This window comes from Physeter macrocephalus, chromosome 10 (assembly GCF_002837175.3).
Source record: "Physeter macrocephalus isolate SW-GA chromosome 10, ASM283717v5, whole genome shotgun sequence".
Classification (NCBI taxonomy): Eukaryota; Metazoa; Chordata; class Mammalia; order Artiodactyla; family Physeteridae; genus Physeter; species Physeter macrocephalus.
In genome coordinates this window covers 39,321,571-39,333,233 of record NC_041223.1, presented here as the reverse complement: position 1 = coordinate 39,333,233, position 11,663 = coordinate 39,321,571, and the positions used below count along the sequence as shown (strand labels likewise).

General features: G+C 34.8%; 1 protein-coding gene across 1 annotated transcript in view; it reads right to left on the bottom strand.

Annotated features, from left to right (window-relative positions):
• TRDN (triadin) overlaps positions 1-11,663 on the bottom strand; it is a 366,265-nt gene that overhangs the window by 106,405 nt on the left and 248,197 nt on the right. The window contains exons 15-18 of the mRNA XM_055087525.1: positions 7,681-7,710; positions 6,937-6,954; positions 3,499-3,531; positions 3,355-3,381 (exon numbers count right to left, since the gene is read on the bottom strand). Coding sequence (XP_054943500.1) covers positions 3,355-3,381; positions 3,499-3,531; positions 6,937-6,954; positions 7,681-7,710 — 108 coding nt within the window. The remainder of the gene's footprint in view (positions 1-3,354; positions 3,382-3,498; positions 3,532-6,936; positions 6,955-7,680; positions 7,711-11,663) is intronic.

Sequence of the window (11,663 nt, the reverse complement as noted above, 5' to 3'; positions counted from 1 at the left end):
CTAAGGAGGTAAAAGACCTGTACTCAGAAAACTATAAGACAGTGATGAAAGAAATCAAAGATGACACAAACAGATGGAGAGATATACCATATTCTTGGATTGGAATAATCAATATTGTGAAAATGACTATGCTACCCAAAGCAATCTACAGATTCAATGCAATCCCTATCAAATTACCAATGACATTTTTTATAGAGCTAGAACAAAAAATCTTAAAATTTGTATGGAGACACAAAGACCCCGAATAGCCAAATCAATCTTGAGAAAGAAAACCGGTGCTGGAGGAATCAGACTCCCTGACTTCACACTATACTACAAAGCTACAGTAATCAAGACAATATGGTACTGGCACAAAAACAGAAATATAGATCAATGGAACAGGATAGAAAGCCCAATGATATACTCACGCACCTATGGTCAACTAATCTATGACAAAGGAGGCAAGGATATACAATGGAGAAAAGACAGTTTCTTCAATAAGTGGTGCTGGGAAAACTGGACAGCCACATGTAAAAGAATAAAATTAGAACACTCCCTAACACCATACACAAAAATCAACTCAAAATGGATTAAAGACCTAAATGGAAGACCAGACATTATAATAAAACTCTTAGAGGAAAACATAGGAAGAACACTCTTTGACATAAATCACAGCAAGATCTTTTTTGACCCACCTCTTAGAGTTATGGAAATAAAAACAAAACTAAACAAATGGGGCCTAATGAAACTTAAAAGCTTTTGCACAGCAAAGGAAACTATAAACAAGACAAAAAGACAACCCTCAGAATGGTAGAAAATATTTGCAAACAAATCAGTGGACAAAGCATTAATCTCCAAAATACATAAATAGCTCATGCAGCTCAATATTAAAAAAACAAAAACAACCCAATCAAAAAATGAGTGGAAACCTAAATAGACATTTCTCCAAAGAAGACATACAGGTGGCCAAAAGGCATATGAAAAGATGCTCAACATCACTAATTATTAGAGAAATGCAAGTCAAAACTACAATGAGGTATCACCTCACACCGGTTAGAATAGGCATTATAAGAAAATCTACAAACAATAAATGCTGGAGAGGGTGTGGAGAAATGGAAACGCCCTTGCACTGTTGGTGGGAATGTAAATTGATACAGCCACTATGGAGAACAGTACGGAGGTTCCTTAGAAAACTAAAAATAGAATTACCATATGACCTAGCAATTTCACTACTGGGCATATACCCAGAGAAAACCACAATTCAAAAAGACACATGCACCCCAATGTTCATTGCAGCTCTATTTACAATAACCAGGTCATGGAAGCAACCTAAATGCCCATCGACAGATGAATGGATAAAGAAGATGCGGTAATATATACAAACAAGTATTACTTAACGATAAAAAGGAATGAAATTGGGTCATTTGTAGAGATGTGGATGGACCTAGAGACTGTCATATAGAGTGAAGTAAGTCAGAAAGAGAAAAACAAATATCGTATATTAATACATATATGTGGAATCTAGAAAAATGGTACAGATGAACCAGTTTGCAAGGCAGAAATAGAGACACAGATGTAGAGAACAGATGTATGAACAGCAAGGGGGGAAAGCAGAAGGGGGAGGCTGATGGAATGAATTGGGAGATTGAGATTGACATATATACACTAATATGTATAAAATGGATAACTAATAGGAACATGCTGTATAGCACAGGGAACTCTACTTTGCTGTACAGTAGAAACTAACACAACATTGTCAAACAACTCTACCACAATAAAAAAATTTTTTTTAATAAAAATAAAATCATTTAACCAAAAAAAAAAAACCTCTTAAAACTGATTATACCCATAGTCATTCTTTATGTCTCCCCGTGTTTATACGTTTCTCTGATGTATGCTCTATTTCAGCTTTCAGCATATGTACATAAGTGAGAATATGTGTTATGGCCCAGTTATGGGAATGTTACCCCCAAACACATAATCTGTTCTCTGTAAGGTAGACAAAACATTCGTTCCTTCCCAAAGGTAAGTAATATCAATGTTAATGTGAAATGTGTGATTATTTCATATTGTAAATTATTTAAAAGTCATTCATATTTATATTTTTTTAAAAATATGATTATCCTATTTGATATTTCTCTTTTCATCCACTCCAAGGTTTTCAAGTTCCTAAAATGTTCCTAACATTATGATAGGCACTCTGGGATAAAGATATAAAAAACAATCTTCATATTCTAATTTCTGACTATTTAAAGTGGAAAAAAGAAAAGGTAATATGATTATAAGAGTATGTTAAGTGTTTTTATATAGAAAAGAAAATGATGCTATGGGAACTAGCTGGAGAAACTCCTAAATGGGTTTGGGTTTTCTGAGGAAGTTTTACAAACCTGGAAGAAGAGTAAGAAATGCGGTTTTGAATCTGCACTTTGTTGTGGTCTGTGACAGGGGTGGGAGTATAGTTGAGCTAGATTTGCATGGTTATTTACATAATATTGTAATTGCTATTTTAATGTATTGCCAATGTAAATGCTATTTCCATTTAAATATAATATGATGGGAGGAGTGACTAATGGACATTATATGAGGTTATGACAGCTTACACACATACACACACACACTCAGTAAAGTTCCTTGTGCAGGAGTTGCATTTATTTTCATTTGAGACAACAAATAGGGCAAGTTAAATGCCAGAAACCTTTAAGAAAATCATTTGGTATCTACACCGACTGCACTCTTAGTTTCTGTTTGTATATGTGTTTTTCTGCTTGTCTGATTGTCAGTTCACATTTTTCCCCTCATTCGAATGTAAATTGACTGAAGACAAAATCTACTTCTACTCTCATTGCAACTCCCCTGAGTACTCACGATGTGCCATTAAATAACATTTTGAATAGAGAGAGAATATTTGCTGGAATTGAATATTTCATATTTTCAAAACAAAGCAATGTCAGATGCACTTATAATAGAAAGGGTTTTGTTTTTATTTTTGTTTTCTACCCTAAACTGTAAAATAGTGCTTCTCAAACACTGCTTTGACTAATGCACTGGGGATCTTAGGAAGTTGCAGATGCTGATTCAGTAAATCTGGGGTGGGACCAGAGATTCTGTATTTCTAACAACCTCTCAGGCGCTCCTAATGCTGCTGGTTCACAGAACACACATTGAGTAGCAAGAGTGTAATGTACTATTTGGCCTCCATTTTCTAACATGGCATTGGTGTTAACTGTACGACAAGAACTTGGAAAAAAGACATCTCATAAGATGGAAGGGTTTCCTGCCCTTTCCAGTCATGGCCCTTACCCCCTTCTGAGGGTACCTCATTAATAAACCTTGGACATTAGGTAGAAAGACCCCAGCAACCACAGTCTGACTCACCTGAATGTTCCTTCTTTGGTGACTTTGCTGTATCAAACAAGAAAAGAAAAAAATTCAACATTTTACACCATTTGATCACATTTCATTATTCAATTGCAAGTTAATATCTTGAAATTAAGAGGACAGAGGAATTTTAAAAGTTACCTGGTTCTACATGTTTTTCTTTCTTTTCCTGTTCTGAAACATATTATTTTTGTTATTATTATTATTCCAATTTTATGTGTCACAACTTAATTGTCCTAACACAAAGAAACATATATGTCTAGTGCTGTATTGCACCAATAATAGCTGCCATGAAAAGACTAATATCCGACGTATATTTAAAAAGAGTTTTTCCAATCTTCCTCTGTTTTCCCTCACAGAACAGAAATAAAAATTATTCTGAATATTAGAGGAATTAAAATATTTCACGGATAATAAACTAGAAAGATAAAGTAGGGTCTATAAAGGATGGAAAATTTTTTAATTTCCTTTCCTACTAGATCAACATGAAATAAATTTGGGACAAAAAGTAAGCATAAAGGATAATTATTACAGCTGTTTTAAAATAATTCTCAGATAAGGATGAACAGATTTCCTCTGGACTTTCTCTTCTAAGGTGAAATTTTCTTATATTGAAAAGGTATTTGTTTAGCTAAGACAAAGTCTTTGCTGAGGCAGATTTAAGACGCTAAAAATAAACTAAGAATTTTCAGGGGGAAGCAAAACACACTTCCCTTGTCTTTAGGACAAATGCTCCTTATAGAGTATTTTTCAGATAGTGTTCCTTTTTAAGAACCCACTTTTGCCAATGTTATATGAGATGAAGAATCATTCTGGCCTCAAAATTAAGCTGACATTTGTATTATAATAAGCACTAATTTTATATGAAGTGTAGGTACTAACTTTATATGAAGTGCTATTTTCTACATTTCTATTCTTACTTATTTTGCCTTGACAAGCTTGTCAAATTAACTTAAATGATTTTCAAGAAATACTTTAACATAGACACATTATTATCTGATTTTTTAAAGAAAAATAATAAAGAGATTTCTTCAAGTTTCATTTAATGAATATATTTTGGAGACTAGAAGATGTTTATGCTGAAAGAATTCTAAGAACTATATTTTAGAAACATAGAGTGCCATCGAATCTCCTATGGTTATTTCATCAGTCTCTCAAGTGTACAATTTTGTTTACCACGCTTGTACTTGTTAAGGTATAATGCGCAATTTATTCACTCCCAAGATAGAAGGCAGGCAATAAAACAAATAAAACGAATGGCTTGACCAAGTGTTACAAGTCAAAGGGAAGAAGCATACCATGACTTAGCTAAAATTAAACACAGGTAAGAACATTAACAAAAACTGTCTGGAAAACATGGAGTAATTTAATGCATTGCTTAATTTATTGCTGAACTGAACCACCAATTATCAAAACATTTCTAAGAAATTTATAAAGTAATAACAATCAAAAAAATACTGGAAGTAGCTTCGGGTATGCATCAAAATCAATTACCAACTATCTGTGAGATTTCAAAGTTAAAATAAGGGTCTTCCAATCATATCAAAAAGTAATTGTATAAGCAGAAAAATACCTGTGCTAATTTGGGATGATGTGCAAGAAAAGGCTGTCAAGTGCATTTATTATGTGGGATAATTCAAGATGTAATTATTGAATTATCTTAATAAATACAAATTAATTCATGCTTATATCTACAGGGACTGCCAAAACATACTTATAATTGATTTTTTTATTTTTACTTTTTATTTGGAAAAAATTATAGCTCACTAGAGTTAGCAAAAATATATACAGGAAGGTCCCATGTACTCTTCTCCCTGTTTTCCCTACCATGATTTGTTTTAGACTGCAAAAACCACAAAAAACAAAAAAACAACCAACTTTTAAGTTGTGGTAACTAGAAAAGAAAAAGCAAAATAAGAATATAGGGCTGGAGATGTATAATTGAATAAAGCAATCTTAAAGTAAAAACAACAACAACTGAATCCAGCAAATTCAAAGATGCGACAATAACAACAAAAGCAGGTCCAGATGGTAAACTAGGGCAAATAAGTTAATTTGAAAAGAATCAGTAGTTGTTTAGAGGAAAATTCTTTTTCTTGTCCTTATTACTGCCCAAGTCAATCCACAGAACTTCCCAAGGAGGGAATCAGTCGGAATGTTAAATGAATGCCTGGGAAGGCAAGTTTATTTATTAAATATATCGGTACTCTGAAGATTGTCAAAGAGCTGCAGTGTGTCAGTGGGAAATTTTAAATCATATAGACTGTGATAAAGCAAGGGCCTTAAGGTTACATATATATTATTTAAATACCATTTTTCAAATCTCCAGTTGTCCTCCATTTCCCTGCTGGTGCAATGGTTTATAGGGTGGTTTCTGTATCAGTGTGCCAGTGCTTATCAGCAGCTGTGCACACACATAAATCTGGGATCGAAATATCACATACTTCTCTATAGACAGATTGTTCCCCTTGGCTGAGTTGTAGTGTAACTTCATGATTCTCTCCATAGGACATTTTAGAGCACTTTTATGACATAAAAGGTCTCAATGTCCTGACCTTTGCAGGACCAAAATGCATGTAAATCTTTTTTTTAAATTGGTATGCATTTTAAAACATGTTTTTAATTTCATTAGGATTTTTTAAAGCTCTGCATACCTGGAAATGGAATGATTATTAATGGCTAATTGAATAAGGTAAGTTGATATTTTTTGTTTCTGTTTGTTTTTCTTCAGAGAAGAGTATACATTTGCAAAAGACACAACCTCAAAGCATCAAGCTTTACTGAATTGTTAGCAAGCAAGCTTTAATAATGTGTTATAGCAACTGTGGATGCTGCCTAAGTTATGCATCCCAAGCAATGCAGTTTCACAGAGCTCACAGTGCTTGTAGGGAAAAAGGACATTGTTATGGACAAAATGTCTTATATCATGTGAACATGCCAAAATATTTATGGATTACAAGAACAAAGAAAACAGAAAAGAGATTGTAAAACTAACCTGAAAAAGAACTTCTGTTCTATATTCTAGCTACAGAACTAACCAGATTACAGAGACTAAATTTCCACTAACGGGCTTCCCTGGTGGTGCAGTGGTTGAGAATCCGCCTGCCGATGCAGGGGACACGGGTTCGTGCCCCGGCCCGGGAAGATCCCACATGCCGCGGAGCGGCTGGGCCCGTGAGCCATGGCCGCTGGGCCTGCGTGTCCGGACCCTGTGCTCCGCAACGGGAGAGGCCACAAAAGTGAGAGGCCCGCATACCAGGAAAAAAAAAAAAAATTCCACTAACATAATACAGTTTTGGTTAATGGAATTAAGTTATATTTTTTGGTTAAGACTGTGGATAATGTTGTTAGACGACTGCATGAATTTGAAAAAGGACTCTAAGAAAGAGTGCCATGCTTTTCAGTCCACTCTGACCACCCCCTCCCCAGGTTGTATATTCTTTCATTCTGACAAAAAAAATAGAGTTCACATGCATAAAACATAGAAAAGGGAGATTCAAAACCACAAGTCTAAGTATTTCAGCAGGCCAATAGTAGCAGTAAATAGAAAAAATACATAATTTGCATGCCTTTCCTTACTTTTTCCCTTGGGTAGTTCTGTTGAAAGAAATATAAACAGAAAGCCATTGCTCATGAAACTTTCAAAGATAAAGTATACTCCCTCAACACATTGATTAGACTGTAATGTTTCCTACGCCTCCCCCCATTCTCTCCCCTTAAATTTCTCCGTGTTGCTCGGAGGTATTGCTGATTATCATAGGTGTTTCCATAAGTTAATTGTAAAACATTATTTGACAATGAACCTAGGATTATACTATTTAACTATTTAAAATGATTTATATCTTGTAGTCTTCTTAAATGTATGTGAACACATAAACACCCTGTACACATAAATCCTTATGAACAAATACAAAAGACACAGGTATACTTGCCACATGATTTATGATTTTATTCAAGACTTAAAGGAACTACTCAGTTCCATCGATGCTGGTATATCCAAGATTAATTAAATTTATGCTTTTTAGCAAAGTAAATGCTTGTTACTGAACATCATTCAATTTCTTGTCCAGCAAACATTTCTTTGAAAATAATTACTGTGAAAGGTAAACATAGGCAGTATTTATTTTTATTACTGCCAAATATTTCTCATAGCATTATTGTCAGGAAAGATTTGACTCTCTCTCTTTTTCTTTCTTTCTCAATATTTCTCTCTCTCTTTTTTAATCCCATATTTACTTTTTTCTTTTGTGTGACTCCTTTAAAAAGGAATGCTGCTTGGGGGTTCATTAAATATAAGACAGAAAAAGGAAATATTACCAATACCTTCTGCAGTTGTTCTTGTTTTCTTGGAATCTGAAAATACAAATATAAATTACTGAAAAAGCACATAAGAAAAATCAACAACTGATAAGCTCACAACAAAATGTCCATACACTCTGAAATCATTTTCAATGAAATGGATTGATTGCATGTTGTATTTCTAGAACATGGGGCTTAAAGCGCAATTATTCTGTTTTTGAGAGGAGGCGTATTAAAGGCAAGAAGTGAGCAACTTTTGATGTATAAAATATAGAAAAAATACAAAGGAAAATATCCACATCTAATTTGCATAGAAATTACATTGTGTCTATAGCAGCTAATGACCTTTTAATAAAATGTCAAACTGGGCAGATATACTGTCTGTTTCTACAGAGATGGGTTGGAATCCATGAATTCAGTTGGTAATTTCTTCATTTGTTCAATCTATAGCAATCCTGGTGAAATGTATTGTACTCTCCTTGAATAACTGATGCATTACCAGTACAAACATTAACTTATTCATATTGTAATGAAAAAGAAACAGGTGATGATGGCTCATGGGTTACTGACGAACATATCATTTATTTAGTAACTGCTATGTAGTAACACGCATTCAGTGGTCAAAAGCCATCTATTCAATTTTTAGTCTTTTGGGTGTCAGCCTATATCTGAGAAATTTATTATTTCCAGTATTTTTATACCATGAAACTGTCTGTTCCTATCACTTGAAATTAAAAACAAGTTTTTTTTTAACTTGTTTATTTTAGAATGGAGGCATCTTAAATTTTTGCTTAGAATATTTCATTCTGTATATTCTGTTTTCTTTCTTTTACCTCTTCTGTAACTTAGTTTTGAAATTATCTGAATATTACTGAAATTAGAATCAAAATAATGAACTATGAATTTATACTTGCAAAAGATAAACTGTTCTCTGGCTGACAATTATATGGCTTAGAACCTAGAGCAATAGATATTCACTAACAATTTGGAAGTTAATGAATCTGTGTGCCTTATAGTGATGTAGATGGATCATGATTATAGTTCCACAATGAAGTAACGGACCTAAAATGTTTGAAGATGACAGTGAGTAGGAGACGGTTCACAAAAGGCAGTTAGATGGTCAACTGAATTGTTTCATGAGAAAATCATAATCAGTAACAGTAATAGTGTGGTGAAAGTAATAACCTACTTCCACAGAAGTAGAAGCTGAAAACACATTTTAGGAGAGCAACTTGGGAAAAAAAATCTAGAAAGTCATTAAAATGAGCAAACTTTTTGACACAGTAGTTCAACTTCTAGATTTCCAAGGACAAACATGCAAAATTGTCATAAGAAAATCTTATACGAAGATGCTTTGTTTGTGACATTGTTTTATACCTCTAAATAAGGGGAATATTAACCAGTACTCTCTGTACAGTAGAGGAACTGTTCATGGGATTCAGAGTATATCCACATAATAGAAAAACATAGTCATTAAAATGATGTTTTGCAACATCTTCTTTCTGAATTTCTATTTTTTCTGTAATTGGGTTATGTTTCACATTTAAGAGAAAAACAAACCTTATTTTTTAAAATAATATATCCTTGAAATGGAACACTTATTTATTGAGTAAACATTTATTAAACACTATTGTGTCCAGCATGGCTTAGTAAAAAGAATTTTTGACTAAATTTTTCTTAATACCTGCCACCTCACCCCAAAAACCCAATCTTTTTCTTGCTATTCATTTTCTCATCAGGAACTATAATGAAGTGGACCAAATTCATGATCTAAAACAAATGTGCTTTGCAAGCAATTTCTCATTTGTTTCCTTGATGAGTAATTATCCTAATTAGGTAAGCAGGTAATTCAAATATTAGAAAAATATTATATAAAACAATTCCATATAAGAATGTGATAAATGTCATCTATCATCTTACTCATATGTCTAGCTATTTATTAATAATATGCGGGCTTCCCTGGTGGCGCAGTGGTTGGGAGTCCGCCTGCCGATGCGGGAGACGCGGGTTCGTGCCCTGGTCCAGGAGGATCCCACGTGCCGCGGAACGTATGGGCCCGTGAGCCATGGCCGCTGGGCCTGCGCGTCCAGAGCCTGTGCTCCGCAACGGGAGAGGCCACAACAGTGAGAGGCCCGCGTACCGCAAAAAAAAATAATAATAATAATATGCAGTGGCCACTCTTTTGGAGATACAGATTCTCATACCACAACAGATGAAAGTATGAAGTGGATAGTTCAATGGCTAGCACAACTTATCAATTAGTTTGGCTGTATACTGGGATAGGATTTCTGCCTGTCCAAGAGGTTCTGTGATCCTTGTTGAGCAATCTTTTGAGCCCAGAGTACAGCCAATATGCAAAACCCAGAAATATTATGGTGGGCACCTACAGTTGAAATACAACTGAAGGTAACGCTCGGGGAGAATGTTTGAACAGACAGAGGCTAAAATGTGGCATATTAGGACAAGATTATTTCCAGCCCCCCTATTTTTCAACTAGATGCTGGCATGGGGTAGAGGCGAAAAGCTTAATACAATATATGTTAAGTCTGGAATGCCTGTTGTTTTTAATCTGTTTTTCTTTTCCCTGGTAATAAGAATTGATAAATATTGTATTAGATATCCATTGTTCTGTAATAAAAGAATAAAAATAATATGAAGTCCAGGGTCAGGTAAAGTACATCACTTACTGAGATGAAGAAAAGTATTTCATCAAGTAGAAATGTAAAAAAATAAGTCATGATCTAATCAAGCAGGTCTTTAAAGTTCAATATATTTGCTGAAGAACTGGGAGCTGTAGTGAAATGTACTTAAAATGTCATCATAATTTCACGTCTTTTGGTTAGGAGTCAACAGAGCAGCAGACTTATACAAGTAAATACCTGAGCAACCAAAAAATATAATGCTTAAAATTGAAAGATCACATACTGACCCTAAAGAGCTATTAGTCCCAGCACTTAATACTCATACTATTAAACTTCATTATGTGCTCTCAGCACTCTGCTGAAATGGCTTAAAAATATTATAAAGGCTTACTTGGTGAATATACCTCCCTAAAGGCCATCTTCCCAATAATCTGAACAGTCTTCTATTAAGAACATCGAGACCCACAGCAGCTGATTGAAAAGCAGTGATGTGCTTGCAATCTGTTCAATTCATCACTAACTCAACTTTAACGATGTATCAGGTATGGTCTATTATGTTCATGAATGATGCCAGAGGAAAATGAAATACAATTCATATTGAAGGGAACAATTAACTCTCTGATAGTCTAATAAATCAGGTAATGAAGTATGCCGTGTGTGTGTGTGTGTGTGTGTGTGTGTGTCACTTGCCAATTGGCATCCTTATTCAATTACAATAACAGAAACTTTGCATTGTTTTTCAGCATGATTCCTCTTCAGATCTCAATGATGAAGCCCTAGAATTTAGGACTAATTCTCACATGCATTCAACTCTACATGGCCTTGCCCTAGTTACAGTAAATAATAAATCTCATCTGGCTAGTTCTCAATGGAGCTGTATCCTTCAGAAGTTAACCTGTGTTGAAAAACCCACAGGCTTGAGGACTTTCCTGGTGGTGCAGTGGTTAAGAATCTACCTGCCAATGCAGGGGACATACATTCAATCCCTGGTCCGGGAAGATGCCACATGCCACGGAGCAACTAAGCCCATGCACAGTATGTAGTTGTGACAACTACTGAGCCTGAGCTCTAGAGCCCATGAGCCACAACTACTGAAGGCCACATGCCTAGAGCCCATGCTCCGCAACAAGAGAAGCCACCGCAATGAGAAACCCATGCACGGCAATAAAGAGTAGGCCCCGCTTGCCGCAACTAGAGAAAGCCTGGGTGCAGGAACGAAGACCCAATGCAGCCAAATATAAATAAATAAAATAAATAAGTTTATTAAAAAAAAAAACCCCACAGGCTGTCCAACCCCTAGGATTTCATCAACGAAGCTGAGGTTAGTTGAATAAGATCTACCTAGATCTGCTAGTGCAACTCAAG